The sequence below is a fragment of the Glycine soja genome, chromosome 17 (genome assembly GCF_004193775.1).
Source record: "Glycine soja cultivar W05 chromosome 17, ASM419377v2, whole genome shotgun sequence".
Taxonomy (NCBI): Eukaryota; Viridiplantae; Streptophyta; class Magnoliopsida; order Fabales; family Fabaceae; genus Glycine; species Glycine soja.
Window position 1 is genome coordinate 11,069,351 of NC_041018.1, and position 15,993 is coordinate 11,085,343.

At 32.8% G+C, this 15,993-nt stretch overlaps 2 protein-coding genes across 4 annotated transcripts; both read left to right on the top strand.

The window, feature by feature from the left end:
• The first annotated feature begins 1,884 nt into the window (after nucleotides 1-1,884).
• Nucleotides 1,885-5,838, top strand: LOC114393715 (transmembrane protein 64-like). Its single transcript, XM_028355122.1, has 4 exons — nucleotides 1,885-2,679; nucleotides 2,843-3,079; nucleotides 3,191-3,408; nucleotides 5,333-5,838. The coding sequence occupies exons 1-4, from the start codon at nucleotides 2,407-2,409 to the stop codon at nucleotides 5,511-5,513; spliced, it is 909 nt and encodes a 302-aa protein (XP_028210923.1). The 5' UTR covers nucleotides 1,885-2,406; the 3' UTR covers nucleotides 5,514-5,838.
• Nucleotides 5,839-8,908: 3,070 nt separating this feature from the next.
• Nucleotides 8,909-15,894, top strand: LOC114392635 (protein TPX2-like). Of its 3 annotated transcripts, XM_028353839.1 has the most exons (18): nucleotides 8,909-9,418; nucleotides 9,595-9,756; nucleotides 10,521-10,607; nucleotides 11,245-11,386; nucleotides 11,715-11,820; nucleotides 12,448-12,498; nucleotides 12,842-12,939; nucleotides 13,036-13,111; nucleotides 13,202-13,264; nucleotides 13,418-13,501; nucleotides 13,647-13,705; nucleotides 13,807-13,885; nucleotides 14,498-14,563; nucleotides 14,689-14,751; nucleotides 14,969-15,046; nucleotides 15,172-15,216; nucleotides 15,387-15,463; nucleotides 15,571-15,894. In XM_028353839.1, the coding sequence occupies exons 1-18, from the start codon at nucleotides 9,226-9,228 to the stop codon at nucleotides 15,587-15,589; spliced, it is 1,548 nt and encodes a 515-aa protein (XP_028209640.1). In that variant the 5' UTR covers nucleotides 8,909-9,225; the 3' UTR covers nucleotides 15,590-15,894. The 3 variants fall into 3 exon arrangements, with proteins under 3 accessions (XP_028209640.1, XP_028209642.1, XP_028209641.1); XM_028353840.1 differs by lacking the exon at nucleotides 15,172-15,216 and having other exon boundaries at nucleotides 8,914-9,418; XM_028353841.1 differs by lacking the exons at nucleotides 14,969-15,046; nucleotides 15,172-15,216 and having other exon boundaries at nucleotides 8,911-9,418.
• The last annotated feature ends 99 nt before the right edge of the window (nucleotides 15,895-15,993 follow it).

Below are 15,993 nucleotides of genomic sequence, written 5' to 3' on the forward strand. Positions count from 1 at the left end.
TTTTTTGAGAGAAGAGGCAATTGATGATTTGATGTTTGGTACGAATGTGGGTGTGTTGTTGGTTTGTGAAATTATTTTTGGTCGGCTTGAGTGTTTGCAAATGATAATGGCAATGCTTACTCAAATAGTCAAATGAGTTTAATGCTCTTTTTTTGGTTCTGTGTATTTCTTTTGCTTTTGAAATGAGTTTAATGCTCTATTTGAAAGAAATAATAGATATAAAAGAAAGATATTTAAATTGAAATAAAATATAAAAGATGCAAGGCTCACATGAAACTTATATTATTTCAATATTTCGCCTGATCAGATTATTTTTTTTTAAAAAAAAATATTTTCTTTTATATATTTAGGAAAAAAGGTTAGTTAAATTTAGATGAAATTTTGACAAAAAAGTAATTTTTATTCAACTATTATTTTTGGCACCTCCAATTGTTTTGTTCAACCCCGCCACTGCTATAAATAGGTTGATAGATAGATCATATCCGGGTTAGGAATTTCAGTCTTCGAGTAACGTACATATATTTGTACAGAAAATCTACATATACAAATTCGCTCACTATACAAATTTATTAATTAGTACAGAGTCACAAAATTAATAGGTTCTTTCACATACAGTGTTTAGATTGATGCATGAAGTCAAATTCATATCACATCTTTTTCTTTTATATCAAGTTCTCTTCCATGTCATTAGTTAAGTATCCAAATCATATATCCTTTTGAGTTACAGCAATGATTGAGTGAATGAATTATTCCAAAGGAAAATCTTATATACTGTGTTTGATTCCTCACATTCCCTACCACACAAGAAACTGCGAGGTAGTTGCTAGTGCTCCCTACGCTCTTAGTTGGTGCCACAACATAGCCGCGTGTCGAATTTCAATTGGATATACATCCAAACATTGCCGAGATGTCGGTTCCGAACTAATATATATCTTTCTCTCTCCTCTCAAACAAAAAATCGCACATAACAAAAGCTACGTTATCGTTACATTATCTTCAGAAAAAAGAAATACAAGAAACAAAAGACAACAGACAACATAACTTAACCGGAGCCAGCCCAAAGATGCTTAAACATGACTTATTAGCTTTTTTTTTAATTAGAAATATCCTTCACATGAGATAGTCATATTCCAATAAAATATAATTATGATTATTATGAAGATAAAATTCTTCCTCCGGCCATATTTAAAACTCAAATTTAATTTTTTTAATTAAACTTAAATAATCCTATCTCAATTAATTTATATATAATTATATGAAAAAATAATCATATTTGAATCAAATATAATCAAATTCTCTTGAGAGACTCTAATCCGAAATAACCATCTACTAGTTATAATAATAAACGGGACATACCTCACAATTAAAGAAAATCAAAAGTCTCTCTAATACAAGAAGACCTATATCAAGATGCTAAAACAAATGTAACAGGTGCTCTTATCTATACATAATAAACTTAATCTTGCTAATAACCTCTTATTACAGAAACTTGATAATCCTCAAAAATCAGCTTGTTCCTAGACAGCCATGCAGTAGAGACTATAATTGTTATAGTCACACAAAGTAATTTTTCTTGAACACCTGATGTGAATCTGTTCATAGAGAATCTTTCTTATAATGAAAGTCCCACAAGATACGAGAAAGAAGCACAAGGTTCCACTGCTTGATATTAAAAAGCCTAAACCCCATTCTTTTTCCAGAGAACAAACTACAGACCAGGACTTAATCTTGTCAATATCCGTTTTGCTACACCGAAAATTACAGATGATCATGCGCTTGGGGTCAGCAATAACAGCTTTGTTAAAATTTAATTCAATAGTTGTAGAAAATAAATTATAAATTATTAAAATTAAAGATTAATGGCGATTATAAAGTTCCCAAAGAGTGAGGTCCACGTAGTAGTAACGGCAAAGAAACCAAACTCCACGCCTCCTCCTTTGAAAGTAATCAATCCATCATCGATCGATGCCGTTGCAACACCCGTCACTCCAAAGCCGCGTGTCGTTCTAGAGCGAAACGGCAGCGTTTCGAGCAGGTGATTTTATTGCAGTGCCTCAACTCGATTAGATCAACTCACCTGGATGCTGGGTGGGAACAGAAGAGAAAAACCGAAATAGAAACATAAAAAGTAGCTGCCAATTTCACGTTCTCATTCTCCGAATTAAAACCTCATTCCTCAATCCGCAAGTTTCTCGTGACCCTTCTCATCATCATCCTCCTCCTCTTCGTCGTCTTCGTGCCCTAATCGGTTCTCACGTTGCGGGTGCAGATGATTGATCGATTGATTGGGCTATAAAACGCTGCCACCGACCATGATCAACCATTCATAATCCAAAAAGAAAAAAAAATTCTTGTTGTGTGGTGGGTTTTTTTTTTTTTGGATTGTTTTGTTTTTTGCATTTCCCGATGACGTATTACGAGACTGATGGTGGTGGTCGGAGAGAAGAGGTCGTGCCGGACGTTACCCTCACAATCCAATCCGATGATGGCAATGGGGACTATGTGAAACTGAGGGCCAACGCCGACGACGGTTCTCCTCCGGGTGCGGCGGCGGAGCTTTCTCCGCCGACGCTAAGAGCCGCCGTGTGGTATTGGGTGAAATTGGTGGTGTTGTTTCTATTCCTGGGGTTTTTGGCTGTGGTTGTGCTCGTCTGGGTCGGACCCTATTTCATAGACAAGGTTTGTGCTTTTTTCTCCCACTAGCTATTATTGGATTTGGGGTTTGTTTTTCCCTTGTAAAGTTTTGATTTTTGGGAATGAAATTGCCGAATTCTGCATTCTTTATGCATTAAAATGTTACTGAATTATAATGGGTACTTCAATTTTTTGTTATTTTTTGCAGGAGATTATTCCGATTATAAATTGGGAGACAGAGACTTTCAGTACTCCAGTGTTAACTGTTTTGGTGTTTGCATCTGTGGCAATATTCCCAACCCTACTTTTGCCATCTACACCTTCCATGTGGGTGGCTGGAATGACATTTGGTTATGGCTTTGGGTTCTTGCTAATTATATCTGCAGCAGCTATTGGTGTATCACTCCCTTTTGTCATCGGCAAACTCTTCCACCATAAAATTGAAGTACATGCTTTGTCTTGAATTTTAGTTGTTTTTTTTTGTTTGTTTCTGTGTGCAGGTGTTTGTCTTGCCTCTACTAATATGAATCCAATGTTTTGTGAATCTATTATGCAGGGGTGGCTGGAGAAGTATCCGAAAAAAGCTTCTATTCTAAGATCTGCTGGTGGAGGGAGCTGGTTTCATCAGTTCCGGGCTGTTGCCTTTATCAGAATTTCCCCATTCCCATACTTAATCTTCAACTATTGTGCTGTGGCAACAAATGTTAAGTATGGGCCTTATATAGTTGGGTCCTTGGTAGGAATGGTGCCGGAAATATTTGTTGCAATCTATACGTAGGGTTCCTCTCTCTCTCTCTAATTCACTCTTTTTTAGTTATACTAGGAAATTGTTTGTGTTTTACTTGGTTGCATACATGCTTATAATATCTAACATTGGCATTTGGAATATGTCATGTATACTTAAAGTAACGAGTGAGGTGACCATTTTTTGCTCACTTTTGGTCCCTTTGGATGTCCATGCCATTCTGTGCATCTAGGTTGTGTAATTGGCTTGAATAACTCTAGCTCCAGCATGATTATGTTTAGCATAATATGATTGTTTCTAGGAACGACATTGTTTACTCTATGCTTTTTTTATCTGGTAAGAACTGTTTTGGTTAGATATATGGTTTTGAATTTTTAATAACTGATACAATCCAGAGTCCTGCAAACTCTCTTCATCTTGCCTTACCATGTTTTCATGTTTCCCATTGTTGCAATATGTTCCTTTCATGATTATTCTTAATTAATTAGATCCAAGATTGATTTGTGAACTGATGAATCTTTAATATATTGGAGAAAGTGAGATATGCCTTCAAAAGTCATTTCCATTTTTGTGGTGTGTTATTGTTCTTGCCTTCTTTGTAAAAAAAAATTCTGGTGGCATTTAGCAGTATAATTTCTTTATGCTCATCAAAGTTTCACACAAGTGCAATTTTTAATAAGTGAGCATCTTCGTATTGTGTCCTCACATTGTGATCTTCTGTTAATTTGACCATGGATAATATAGAGTTGGAGAATTTGAGTTATCTATGAGGTAGATTATTGTTTTTCTTGGAGCAGTTGAGTGTTTAGTTCACTCTTGTTTCCCTCGTTTTAGGAATGCTGTCAATCGCCTGAGCTTTATATCACAAACTGTTCTATGACTTTATATAGAAGTAAGAGATTGATCTGTTTCCATGCATGGCATGTGTGGCTTCTTCTTAAATACATCAATATACTGGCGTTTTGTCTGCTAAATGGTTATGGTTGTGTATTTATGGGACTAATTTACTCAGGAATGCCTGATTGCATACCTACGGAAACTCTGAATTGCAACTGGTTCCACAATTCAAAACTTAAGACTTTCAATCATATGGCTGTCCTCCCTTGTCTAATACCATCTATCACTGTTTGTCACCTATGCTACCATAGTTTCAATGCCACTCTTGACTCGAGAAAGGGCAGCCATAACTGCCATGCCATCAATTCAGCATGCAGTTGTTTTTGAATGTCACTAAGATATTTTCATTATGTCATCAACTCACCATATTTTGGTAGGGGGTTTAAGGAAAGCAAATGTAAGTGCAGCATAGATTATTTGATTCTCACTAGCCAAATACCTAAAGCTCTAACCAACGAGGGTTGTTCAACTGGTAGGATTGGTTTGAAAAAATGGTCTAGGGACTAGGCTAGGGTTTGATTTCTACCTGTGGCCTATCATCAAGTTTCTGTGTAAGCCTTTGTTGTGGCTTTTAGATTGCTCTGACCTTGTACTAGGGCTACTTCCCCTCCTAAACTTTTTCTTACTGGAAGAAAAACTTATGCTCTTATGGGAAGAAAAAAAAGAGGCTTGCACCATAATATTCTTTTTTGCTTTGAGAATGTATCTTTACTTGTTTAGTAATAACACTGTAGCTGTAAATTCAATATTGGATTTTTTCTTTATCTTTAGTTCCTCCTCTCGTTTTTTTGCCCTGAAAATTTGTCTTTCAATGCCATGCTTGAATTTATTTCCTTCAAAAGCGTTTTATCTAATAATGGTAATGACTTTGCCATTAGTTAGTGTTTTTCCTTTTCTTCATCTTTGCATCTGACATGTATTTTATGCTACACCTGTAATCCATTATTGCAGGTTACCCCATTTCAAATGTTGGCTGGTTTAAAAATAGAAACTAATGTTGCAAATTATCTGGACCCGCATGAACTCATTGTATACTTAATTTGGTTATTTTTGCAGTGGAATATTGATTCGGACATTAGCTGATGCTTCATATGAAAAGCATTCTCTATCTGCCCCACAAATTATTCTCAATGTGGCAGGCTTCTGTATAACGGTGGCGACAACCATCTTTTTCACAGCTTATGCTAGGAGACGGCTTGATGAGTTACAAAGGGAGGAGGATCCATTGTTGCAGTAGTCCAGAAATTTTAGTCTGGCTTCGTTCATTGTTTCCTTATATGAAATTGCTTTTATGAGGAAACATTATTCCATGGGAAGAGTTGACCGTCAAATGTATTATAACTAGTGGGATGGGTTGACCAAGGAAAGGATATTGGAGGAACAAGCTAACATGGCCAACACCTATTTTTAGTTCAGCATTTCCATTCCTTGTTTCCTTATATTGTTTACAGAAATTGTTTTATTTGTTAGCGCTTCTATCTCATTTATCATTGTATATGAATGAAATTCCCGATTTATATAGCATTTGAATCCAATGCCTCAATATTTGTTGACTTGCTACAGGAATTATGTTTTGTCTGCATGGATTTCTTTTTCTCAGTTTAACATTTCATTTACTGGGGCAGACAAATAAATGCTTTTCGCAAGTACTACTCAACTCATACCATACTCGGCAATAATATGATGGCATTATGAAGGGAACACTTTATTTGGGGGGACACATCGTGGATATGGTGGAGGGGCCTCACCATTAGAAGGGTGGGGAATAGCTAGAGACAAGAATTTGGATATAAATAAATACGATATGGTTTGGAAAATATTATTGGTGAATTTTACAGTTAATCATGGTGGAATTTTACGCAACAGTAATTGTCTTTCTCTTTAATGTAGTTATACATACTATATTATATTAATCAACAACGTAAGAATGTCTAGATTCGCGAAAGAAAATCAAGATGGAGATAGAGAATATTTATGAAAAATAAACTTTACTATTCTTATTCTTATGTTGTCTTCTATAAACAGAGCTGTTAACAAGATTGAAGAGACACCTTTGATGAGATTTGCACTTACAAATTTTCTAAATTACATCTATACTTTGTTAATGTTTTTTTTATGTAGAATGGTAACAAGGTTAGAATCTAGAACATTACGAATATTACCTAAACCTTTTTATCACTAATTCTAGTGGTTTAATACTTTGATAATGTTAAAAATTATATTGAAAATTTTAGTTTTGATAAAGTTCACGAGTTTATTTTGATATAAATTAGAAAGGATTTTGAGCTTTTTTTTTTACTAAAAATAAACTTTGCATATTTAGTAGAGAAATTTCAGAAGCTATTCGATTTATATTCACTTAATTACACTTAATTACAAAGAGTAAAAGTGAAATTACTGATATATTTAATGTAAAGAAAGAAAATGGAGAAAAGAAAAACATGAATAATAATATATTTTTCTATTTGGTTGAAAAATAAAAGAATTATAAAAACAAAATTTTATTTTATTTTTCTATTTCTATTTCTATTTTCCCTTTAAAATAAAGAAAAGTAAAATATGAATGATAAAATATTTTTTATTTGGTCGAATACCAAATAAAAATAATTTATATTTATATTTTTCTCATTTATTTTAACTTTTATTTTGTTGAAACATAAAAAAACATTATTTTTTTTCTTTTTTCATTTATGTTCTACAAAATTAGTTAAAAAGTTAGTTAAAAACTAAAAAATTAACGAATAATAGAAAACTTTTAAGATAACTTATTAAAGTATTTTAATAAAAATAATTTTTAAAATAATTAAAAAATATAAAATGATATATTTAAAAATAATAATAAAATATAAAAATTAGAGACTATCATTTTTTAAAAAAATTACCTTAAATAATGCTTCAAAAAATATTAAAAGTTAATTAAAAAATTTATTTATCAACCAAACAAATTTATCGAGTAATAAACTTTTTTTAAAATAAACTGAAATGATTTGGCGAAGTTTACTCAGAACATAATTCTTAATTCTTCATTGGATTCGCATGTTCCACACTAGCTAGGAGTTTATACTAAAAGGAGTGGAACCCAGCTAATACTAGGGACCTCCAATACTGGTCATCATTGCCAAGGACAAGAGAACCATCCAGGTGCAATAAGACAATACTTTAGGTTCAATTTGACTTCATGTCCAATAAATAAGTTAAAGTTGTCTATTTAAAAAAAATTAAAATTCATGTATGTTGGATTATTTTATTACAGAAATATATTTGTTTTTATTTTAAACAAAATAAAAATAGCTTATTCAAAATATTTTCAAACATATTAAAAGATTTTTAGATTTAAACACCAGTTTAGTTAATTAAATATTTTATATAATATTATTTATTGATTTAGTGTCTCTTTAATTTATATTTTGATAAAAATAATTTTAGAATGTTAAATATAATTAAAATATACATCTAAATTAATTTGAATCATTTGATTTTATTGAAATATGTATTTTTTTTTATTAAAAATGTGAGTCTAACTTGTACACAATTAGACTCATTTTAGATATGTTATTTTAGTTTTATCAGGCTTTCAAAAAATCTGCCACAAAATTGATATACTAAGTAAATTTTATATTAAAGAAAGATATTAAATTTATTTAAGCTAAACATTATCAGGATACGATGTAATTGTAGTTATATTTTTAAGCTACATTTTACTACTCAACCGTAAATTTTATTACTTAAATTGTTTTTTCGTATTTTATCATTTTTCAATTTTTTTTTCACATCACAGCAAATTTCTTTTTTTCACAAGAAAGAGGGTTATATATGGACAATATAATTTTTTTTACACATTGTTTTAATTATAATTATCATGTATAATAAATTTATTAACTTTTAAAATAATTATTTTAAAATAATTTAAATAATAAATTATGATTAAATAATCATGTAATTTTTTTATACTATTTTATATTTTTAATACATGAACATTAATTCTTTTTTTCATATACTAGTTTATTAATATGTTGGTAATAAAATAATATCATTTTAAAAAAATAAAAATAATGACAAAATAATATATTACTTAGATGTGTCTAGACTTATAAGTGATCAATAAAATATGAAAAATTGAAATAGCAAAATGTGTAAAAAAAAATTGAGCGATAAAATTCAAAATATAATAATAATAAAGTGATAAAATATATAATTAAATTTAGTTTTAAAATTAGAGTACAAGTAACCAAGAACAAAATATTGCAAATTTTTTTTTAGTTTGAGGAAAAAAAGATTACAAATTGATGTAACAGAAAGGCCAAAATGAGCAGGCGCCGAAATTGCAGAGTCGTCTCGTGGACAGGATCTCGCTGCCCGAAACATATCCCAAATCTTTAATCTAATCCTAAATATCACAACATAATGTCACCCCAGAAGTAGCACATCATAGACAAACACAAATGAAATTCCCCATTTTCTATACGGATAAAAAACTACCAAAATTCCACCAACTTCTTTCCCTTCAAATTTTAAACACCCATAAATCGGTCCTATAATAGTAAAAACCAAACTCTTAATAAATTCAAATTTTGGACCCTTTCTCCCTCTTCACACACATTGTGTTTGCAGCACAAATTTCAGGTCCTGGGGCAATAAAAAAACAAAAATTGAAATTGAAAAACAGTTGAAAAGGCTGCAAGAGCTCTCTGCTTTGTCTCTTGCTGGCTCCTTCCAAGTAAAGAACGGTACCTTCCTCTTCACCACGCACTAATTAAATACTTTCCTTTTAAAAAACATTAATAATTAAAATTAAAATCGTGATTTGTGTTAAAACCGCTCAACAAAATCCACCTCACTCTCACTCAGCAGCAGAAACAAATTCTTCATTGTTCGGATACGGAGCTCCATAACATAACCCGCATTGCTCTCACTCCACCTACTCAACGACGCCGTAGAGAGAGGTAATAATGTCCATGACGATGGTGATGGAGGAAGACGAAGAAGACGCAGAAATAGAGCACGTGTTTATTGCTCATGAAATTGACCTCGATTACGAGTTCGACGCTGCAAGGTTCTTCGATTTCACTCGCCCGGAGACTCCCGCGGAAGCTCACGAAGCCCAACACTGGTTTCAAAATGCCGCTAGTTACCCTCCTTCGCGTTAGTCTTCTTCTCTTTCTCACACATTTCTTCCAAGCATTTCGTTTTTTTTTTTTCTTTTTTCATTTATCGTTCTGCGAAACTTGTTTCGTATCTTCATTTTCCCCTTTCGTTTCTTCGTTGCACATATTCTCTTTTACTGTTTCTTCTGAAATTGCACATTTCTTTTGCTTCAGCTTTTGTGAGAAGGCTGCTAGTGGTGAGAGAGGATTTGTTCTTGGAAGATGTTGGCGATTCGCCGAAGTCCGAACACGTGGAATGCGCGAGTAATGTGGATGATGAAAAATCTACTGTTCCGTTAGGGATTGGATTTTCGGACACGGCTTTTGAGAATTGTGGTATGGCTTAATAATCTTACTTTGTAGAACGCCGTTTACTATCTTCATGCAACTCTCGTTCTCATTGAAAGTACACTAAAACGGCGTTGCAATCAACTTGCTGGCTTATTAAGTTATTATATTTGTATATTCTTTTTTTTTTTCTTGAATTCTTGATTTTTTTTTTATTATTTACACTTTAGGTGATCTGATTGAGCTGTAATTAGTTATTATATTGTTATTAGCTTAAAAATTGGGGAAAATCTTTCAGAAGCTCCCTCACCAAACTAGCAAAATTAAATTATTGTTTCTCTAAAATAAACTGAACCAAGCACACTAATATATGGTTTAATGTTTTGTTTTTGTTAGTGTTAAAAATATCGGAATATTTTTTCTGGCCCTTGGATGTTCTGTATGTACATCTGCTCCCGTAGGGTCCCTCTGTTTGGATAATTTGTTTGGCCTGTAGATTGAGATGTTTCCATTTTTAAATGAAAAGTTATGACTGTTTGATTGTGGTCATGTTTTTGCCACCTGCTACAGAGAGCAAAACTGTACCAGGATTGGATTTGTACAAGTGTTGGCGTAATTTTTAAATTATCATACTCTCGTTGAGGACCTTCTCAAATAACTGCAAGTACATATGTCTATTCCTCTGGAAGCGATAAGCTGAAAACTTTGTTATGTAATGGGCTAATATAGTAATCCTGTTGTCATGTATCCAAGCTTTCTATGCTCAATACATACTCTTGACTTGTTGGTGATGCCTTCTCTGTAATTTTTAGGTCCAAAAACACTTGGTGAAAATATCTCTGGCTTGTTGGCTGGAATTCTACAAAATGATGGTGCAAGGTCCCTACAAGTACCTACAGGTAACAATCTGATACCAATACCATGATCCAGATGCTAATATGAGGACTGTAAATTTGTTTAGTGGCTTAGCATCTTATAATCCTTGTGTCTATCAAAGTAGTATCAATTGATTAGTTTCATGAGTGCAATTTTGGCATCATCAATTTCTTTCTAGAAACTCAATTTACAATCTGAGGTGCTCATAATATTGTTTGATATGTAATCCTTATTTATGTTGCAATTGTCTCTTGTGCTATGGTAACTCCTGGTATGACCTGTCGTTTCATTTTATGCCAAGGATTAACTCTTCCAAAGCTTAAGGTGGAGACAATGTATGATTCCACTTTACCTTTTGCTGATATTTGATTTAATTATGATGAATGATGGTGGAAGGGATCACATTCCTGTAGTCATTTAGGTTCTAATACTATGTCAATAACTTCCTCTCCCAAAATTTTAAGTTGTTAGGTGGAAGTACTTGAGTGGTTTTATATCTTTAACACATGACATTATTTTTTACTCTGCTTCTGTTATTTATAACTTTATGTTTTTGTGGTTCTCTCTCATTTTCTCTATCTATCTGCCTTAATCCTTTTCCCTCTGCCTCAGCTTGTTTATTCTATTTCTGCTTGACATGTATTTTTTTTCTTTTTCTAGGACTTACCTTTGGCAGTAAGACAATTAGCAACAATTTGAACTCTAAGGCTAAGTCTGCTGTACCAAAGAGTTCAACACTAATGAAACCTACCGCTAGTCAATTGGCCAAGCAAAATCACCCTGCTAAAAACATCGGTTCAAGGTGATGATTAATTAGAATAATTTTTTGTTTTTATAGTTAAAGAGACGTTTTTTTTCTTGGGTGGGAGAAGTAGAATGACAATATGAATTGCCATTTATTTTGAAATGTAACATTTTATTGCATTGTTCTACATTATCTCTGTTTGCTCGAAGCGGTGCATTAATTTAAGTTCTCACTAACTTGGATGGGCATTTTATTCATTATGAAGTCATATTCTTTTAATAAGTACAGCTATGGGAGTATTATTACTGTATATCTTTGATTTTATTTTTTTCTGTTTCTGGAAAAAACCCATACAACCTTATATCTGCAACTCTTCCTTTCTCAGATTTCAGAAGCTACGAACTCAGAATGAACAAAATTTATCTATCTCTACTGGGGTAGAAAATCAAGCTGCCAAGCGGCAAAAATTAGAGAGTGGTCTCTTGTGTAAGGTTTGCAAGTTGTTTTAGCCTTTCTTCTCTGATATTACAATACTTGAACTTGAAGAAAGTTCATATTTGGCTTCTAGAAGTATATACCAGAAATTGATCATAAAGTTGAATATGTAATGGTGTGAAATTTTATGCAGTTCCTTGTAAGTTACAAATGATGCATCTTTTGAAAAATTTCCTACAATCATTACATTTGTGTGTATCAGAATTGCTCTAAGGAACTTATGAGTGCTTAGTTGATATTTTTCATGGGTAACAGTAAAATACACTAGTAGAATTACATTATGATGTGTTTGAGAGTTGGGTTTTGGAGGAAAAGGAAAGGGAGGACAAGTTTTTCATTTCCAATAAATATTCTCTAAACAAAATGATAGACTAGCATAAACTTATGCCATAATCTTTTGTTGTTTTTTTTACGTACATTACATAACTTCCTTAATTAAAAATTAAAATTTTTGTCCTCCCTTCCCTTTCCCTCCCAAAATGTTACTCCCAAATGTACCATTAGTCTCCAATGTTTGGGTGGTAAACATGGACCGGGAATTCAAATGGAACTTGAGTAATGTTGACATCACATTTATTGTAGACAGGGCATTTGAAATGATTAATGTATTGCCTCCATGACAGGTTTCTGATGTGAAGCAGCAAACCAATTTTTTCCACAAGGCACCAATGATGGTATGAATCCTAATGCAGAATTGTTGAATCTTCCCTTGGTTAATGTAGATTATACAAAAATTGTCAAGTATCCTCTTCATATGAATTGCACGGTACTCATATTTTTGTCCTTCATATGTTATTCCTTATTTGATTTTGCAGAAAGAAGTAAGAAATTCCTTTTATTTTAATACTGTTGTTGAGTGGGAATTTGTAAATGGCTAAGGGTATCCTCTATTAAGTGCCTAAACTGCAATTGGGAACAGCGAGTGTTTCATATCTTTAAGGAATATGATTTTGTTTCTTGAGGTGGCAGAAAAGAGGTTCTCATGAGAATACTCTAAACATTTGTATGTTCTTGCAGGCTGTCACTGTTGAACAAAACTCTGCATGTTCGAAGCTAAGGCTTACTATTCCAAGGGAGCCTGACCTTAGAACAGCACGTAGAGCACATAGGATAAGGTTTGTGATTGTGGATGTGTAATGCTCACTGAAATTTTGATGATGAATTCTCTTCTTAAGAGATAATGGACATTGAGAAATACATGTGCTTCACAGACCCAAGAATGTTGGAGAGGCAGAGCATGTGACAGTCGCTGCTCCCAAATTCAAAGCTCGCCCATTAAATAGGAAGGTTAGTTCTTGCTGTAGATATAATTGCTTTTGTCTGGTTAATTTGGTGCATTGTTGCCATCGTCTCCTCTAAATTATGTTCACAATCTAGATTCTTGAGGCTCCTTCAATGCTACCTCCCAAAAGGAGCACTCCGAGATTGCCTGAATTTCAAGTAAGCCCGAGTTCTGATATTTAGTTTCTTTATTCATCCATATGTATCACCATCCAATGATTATAAAGTAAAAGAACTAAAAAATTAATTAGGATTTTTTGTTTTATTTCTGTTATATATCTTTAAGTCCAGGTTTTCTGTATTACTTTTCAGGAATTTCACTTGAAGACTTTCGAGAGGGCAATGCAACACACATCTGCTATGTCATCTTCATTTCACTATGATGATTCTGATAAGGTCAGTTTAATTTTTGTTCATACAATTTTAAATATTATCATTGGTTATGTATTTTTTTATGATTGATTTGCATTTTCTTGTTTTATTTTCCTGTTACGCAATAGATATGATTAGTATTTCTGAGACCAAAGTTATCTGGTTGCAGGGTTGGGACAAGCATACTAGTGTTTCTGCTTTAGAAAATAGAATCAAGGATTTAAGAAGGTAATCACTAATAAATGTGGTGATAGTGATAAATGTTCCTTCAAACAATGACTGTTCATGAAACAATGGTACTAACTACAGAATACTGTCTCTGTCCATAGACCTGCAGCTGCAGCTGCACCAACTAATGATGGATTGGGTTTTACTCATATTTTTAAAGCTCAGCCTCTTAATAAGAAGGTAATGAGACAGCAATGATAAATTTCGATAAGATACATGGCAATAACTTGTTAGCAAAGAATAAATATGAACCTGAACTATTTTTCTGGCTGAGGATGAGATATATAATTTAAAATTTTTTCTGACTGAAATAATTTAAACAATCTTTATGCTTCAATGAAAACATAACAAAACTTGTGCAGACTGTAGTGTTCTTATACCATGAAACATAAGCATTTATCTCCTTCATACTAGTGTAGTAGTATAAGATTCACTCATAGATATATCATTATTAAGCTGATTTATTATAAAAAGGTATTCATATTCATGGCACATCTACATGACAATAGCAGCATTATTTCAGAAAGTGTCAAGAAAACTTTCCTGTAGAACTCAATATTGTACACAATCCTAAAGGCAATATATGTAAAAATATTGGATGAAAATTGGAAGTATAATGTATTATGAGGTAACTCTATTTAGTGCATCTTTCTTTATTATAGAGGAACTGTTATTCTGTATGAGAGTAATGTGACTTCTGGAAGATATCCCAGAGAATTCTGAAGTTCGGATTCTTTTGTTGTCTGCTATTTTATTTAATTTTGTCTTTCCTTCCAAAATGTCTGGCTACAGATACTTCCAAGTAAAGGAAATGGTGGTGTTTTCCATAACAGCAAACAGGAAACAACAGTCCCCATGGTAAGGCATAACAAAACTTGCACAGACTGTAGTCCCAATATGGTTTTTTCATTGATTTTCTCTTCCCATGATTATTTTTCTGGGTAGAAAATTTCATTTATTGTATCTTGCTTCAATTTATATAGGAATTTGACTTACAGACTGAAAAGGAGGTTCAGCATGACCCCCCAGTTGAACTCTTCAGCAAGGTGAATTAACGCTTTCGTTTTTAATTGATATTTTGGCTACCTTTTTTGCTTGATGCACTTTCTCGATTTAACTCTCAAGCCTTGCAGGGCAATTTATGTGCTTTTTTTTTTTTTTTTGCATTATAAGTTTACCACATGAAACTTCTATTGGTATTGTTACTTACCATAAAGATATTTTTTAACGATTCTCAATCTTTAAATATTTTCGGAATGTTAGCTGTCTCTGACATCCGAAGGCCAGCCAAATAACGGATCTCATTTCAAACTGCCTCAGCATTCTGGGATGTGTAGAAAGGTTTACCCTCTACGTTCTTTTTGTTTTTTCCAATAAATTATTCTCTATAATTTTGAATTAAACGTAATGATTTGGATTATTTTTCCTCTTGGCATTGTATTGAGTTCTTTGTTTCTTGGTGCAAGGACTCAAAAGAAAATATATTTAATTCTTTTCGTCTGGACCAAGAGGTAATAATATATTTAAGTATAACATTGTCCGAAGAGCATGACTTCCGTTGAGCCTTTGCTTTTCATATAACTTCTTTAATTAAATATTCTAAAGTTACATTTCTATCTTTTAGTGATTCGTCATAATTCATAAATGATAGATTTCATCATCTAGCTGACACATGATGCAGGAGAAGGCTTTTATGTTAAGGGCAAACCGAACGTCTCGAGGGAATGGCAGTTGCATCAGTCTGATGGGTGCAAGGAGGTATGCGCAGTTGACACTACTCTTCATGTTTAATACGATCGTTATATCACACCCAGAAACAAAAATTAATTGCTTATATATTTAACATTCTAATTGAAATGATCCAGGAGCTTAGGAATTCGATGACAAAAAACGAGGGAAAATGTGCAACCTGCTTAGTTATGGACATCAGACTTGAAGTTTTGCTGCTAACATGAAGATTTTCGGTACATAGTTGAATCTGACAGTCCCCTAACAACTCTATGCGGATGATAGATGTATATTTTTTTACTGTACACAGAATCTTACTTTTTTCTAGAAATGAACAAAATCCTAGGTGCATAGCTGTAACTTCTTTAACTGCCACTGATCATGATCCAAAAAATATAGTATCATTTAAGGCCAGAGTGTTGCGTTGTCTTCAGCTTATGCCAATTTCGCTTTTCGTAGCATTAACGCGTAGTTTTTTTACTCCTAATTTCTAGAATGGTATATGTAACTGAGCCGAGTTCGGCCTTGTCTCAACCTTGGGTATAAATCGACTGTTCTAT